At 31.3% G+C, this 2,707-nt stretch overlaps 1 protein-coding gene across 1 annotated transcript in view; it reads left to right on the plus strand.

Annotated features, from left to right (window-relative positions):
- Nucleotides 1-1,980, plus strand: part of LOC107882971 — a 37,946-nt gene extending 35,966 nt beyond the window's left edge. The window contains exon 15 of the mRNA XM_029487867.1: nucleotides 782-1,980. Within this exon, the coding sequence (XP_029343727.1) occupies nucleotides 782-818 (37 nt within the window). The 3' untranslated portion in view covers nucleotides 819-1,980. The remainder of the gene's footprint in view (nucleotides 1-781) is intronic.
- Nucleotides 1,981-2,707: the final 727 nt, after the last annotated feature.

The following is a 2,707-nucleotide window of genomic DNA, read 5'->3' on the forward strand; positions in this document are numbered from 1 at the left end:
CAAAGGTTACTCCAATGCTATAAAAAATAAGAGAGTAGACAACACAAAGGTTTCACTGATGTTGGAGTCATGGATATTGGTAATATTGACAATCACGTCACACCAGCTAACCCAATCGAGAGCACATACTTTTACCCATTCTAGAGTCATGTGGTAATATAAAATGACGATTGGAGTCACTGCCACGGTCGAGGTAGGGTATCCAAATTAAAAGGGAAGTCAATACCAGAGGCAGTACCCGTGAAAGTAGTGGACTATGTATGGCCACATAAGTAGTTAAGTACGTTAACGCTGGAAGAAAACCCAGGGTTCGTAACTCGGAAGACATGAAGTAAAAAATTCGAGAGGCCTCACGCTAAAAATATATCAGTCTTGAAAGTGGCACGAGATTACAACATGGCCACGATCCACACAAGCGAATGACAACAGTTAACGGAGTGTTTGAATCAAATAAGTAACAAACCTCCCCCAGACATATTCTAGACATAATTTTTTTATGAAAGCTTGGATAATGTTTGATCATTTTTCGCGCAAATACTTTTGCGAAACAAGTATTTTTTGGGTTCTATTTTTGAACTTCGTGGTTTTTACGTATTTTTGAGGGAATAATATAATAAAATACTCACATGACAGTTTTTGGGGAAAACTTGTCCATCTCGCCCGCGCCGCATTTTACCAATTTCTCAGTTCAAGCACGAAACATACGTAACAATCAAACAACAACCAAGGATATTTTTATAACATAATTTGATGGTACGAACTATTTATTATATGATTTTAGACCGATTAGTGATGCTAAACATGGCGAAGAAGATTGAAAAGAAGAAATAAATATTATAACTGTATACTGCACAATTTATATTTTTAGATTTATTAATATTTCACTTCCTGTAAGATATAAATATATGATTCAGTCTATTAATGTATGAGCCTACTCAAGAGTTTGCATAAGATATAAATGTTTACCTAATAATTTTATATAATTATTATACATTTTTTAACCATCATAATTAAATTGTTATAAATATATAGTATTATATTATGATATGGAATTTAATAATTTATTTGTGCATTGGAATATAATAATTGTAGTGGCATGATAATGGTCACATCAAATTTTTAACATCGCCAAAAATTGTAATATTTTCTTTAAATATATGTTGCTCACGGATAATAAAAGTTGTTTAATTTAAATCAGTACAACTATTATCAAAACTATAATTAGGTTTAGTATAAGTCATATAATAATAACAAAAAAAGGTGGGCAGTGGATGTCACTTTGTACAGTAGGTTACAAGTGAGTCACTGTATAATGGATGGTATTAATTTTGAATTCAATGATATAATATCATTGTATAAGAAAAACGATTCTGAGAGAAGAATAATCGAATTATGGGGCCGGACAATTTGGTTGTACAAGCAGTAGCGTACGCAGGCTTTTAGTTCGGTTAGGGTGTTACCTGAATAAATAATTTAAATTATTTTTTTCTAAACAGTTTTTATATAACAAACTAGCTGACCCTGTGCACTTTGTTGCCCTTAAAAATGACGATCCTTTAAAAAATTGTGATTGTTCAAATCCTTTTAGGTGTAACTCACAGCAGTAAGTGCAATTCAGCCACCCTGGTAGGCAATCCGGATCGCGGACATTGTGGGACAGCATATCAAGTAGATCTAATTTATAAAAATGTCGTGCTACATTTGTCATTGAACTCCTCCGAAACGGCTTGACTGAAACTAAAATAATGTTCTAATTATTAATAGGTGAATAAATCTCTAATGAAATGGATCAAGTATAATAGAGAAAATCGGAATAAACATTTACCAGACTTAATGGAATACTTTCGGTTACCAATTGTTTCCTATGAATTTTTTGAGTGTAGGTACTGTTGATAAAGAACCACTTTTGAAGTTAAATAACAATTGTAATTATATAATATTTTTATATTTGATTTTCTTATTTTTTTTAAATATATTATGTTGGTGGGTAGAAAATATTTAATTGAAGCTTATACTGTTCATACAGTCCTTGGTACTGAGTTAGAAGCACAGCATTTTACTTGTTACATTATGTTTTAATTATGAGCAAAAGAGCCAAACACCATCTTCCTCTTCTCTTTAACATAATCACAAATCAGTAGAAAACTATACTAATAATTATTATAACACTAAATAGTTATTGTGAAACTTATTTACTCGATGATGGTTTGAGTCAAAAATATGACCGGACTTAAGAAAATATTGAGAATTACACTTAATACCACCAAGATCAAATATGCGACCATCATCGAATAATTACAATTTACTAGAGATCCAGTAAAACGTTTCTTTTTAAATATAAGATTTGAAAATTGAATACAAGGATTCCTCATAAGTATGTATAACTTTATCAAAAAAAGAAAGGTAGGTACTGAATGTCAAGTTCAAATTTTTACAACATAGTATATTCACTCGATTCTTTATGCAACGATTTTCTTATTTTGTTGTAATTCAAAAACGATTAACCGTAAAAACTTGAAATTTACACAATATGTTTATTTTATCAATTCCTATAGTATATATACTAAATTCTTCAAAATATTTTGACTCGTCTTGAGCTGTTTACGGCAGGGTTGGCAAAAACCCGGGCTTTTTAGAAAAAACCCAACCCGGTTGGGTTTTTTCTAAAAAGCCCGGGTTTTTGCCAACCCTGCCGTAAACAGCTCAA

The sequence above is a fragment of the Acyrthosiphon pisum genome, chromosome X, assembly GCF_005508785.2.
Source record: "Acyrthosiphon pisum isolate AL4f chromosome X, pea_aphid_22Mar2018_4r6ur, whole genome shotgun sequence".
NCBI classification, from domain to species: domain Eukaryota; kingdom Metazoa; phylum Arthropoda; class Insecta; order Hemiptera; family Aphididae; genus Acyrthosiphon; species Acyrthosiphon pisum.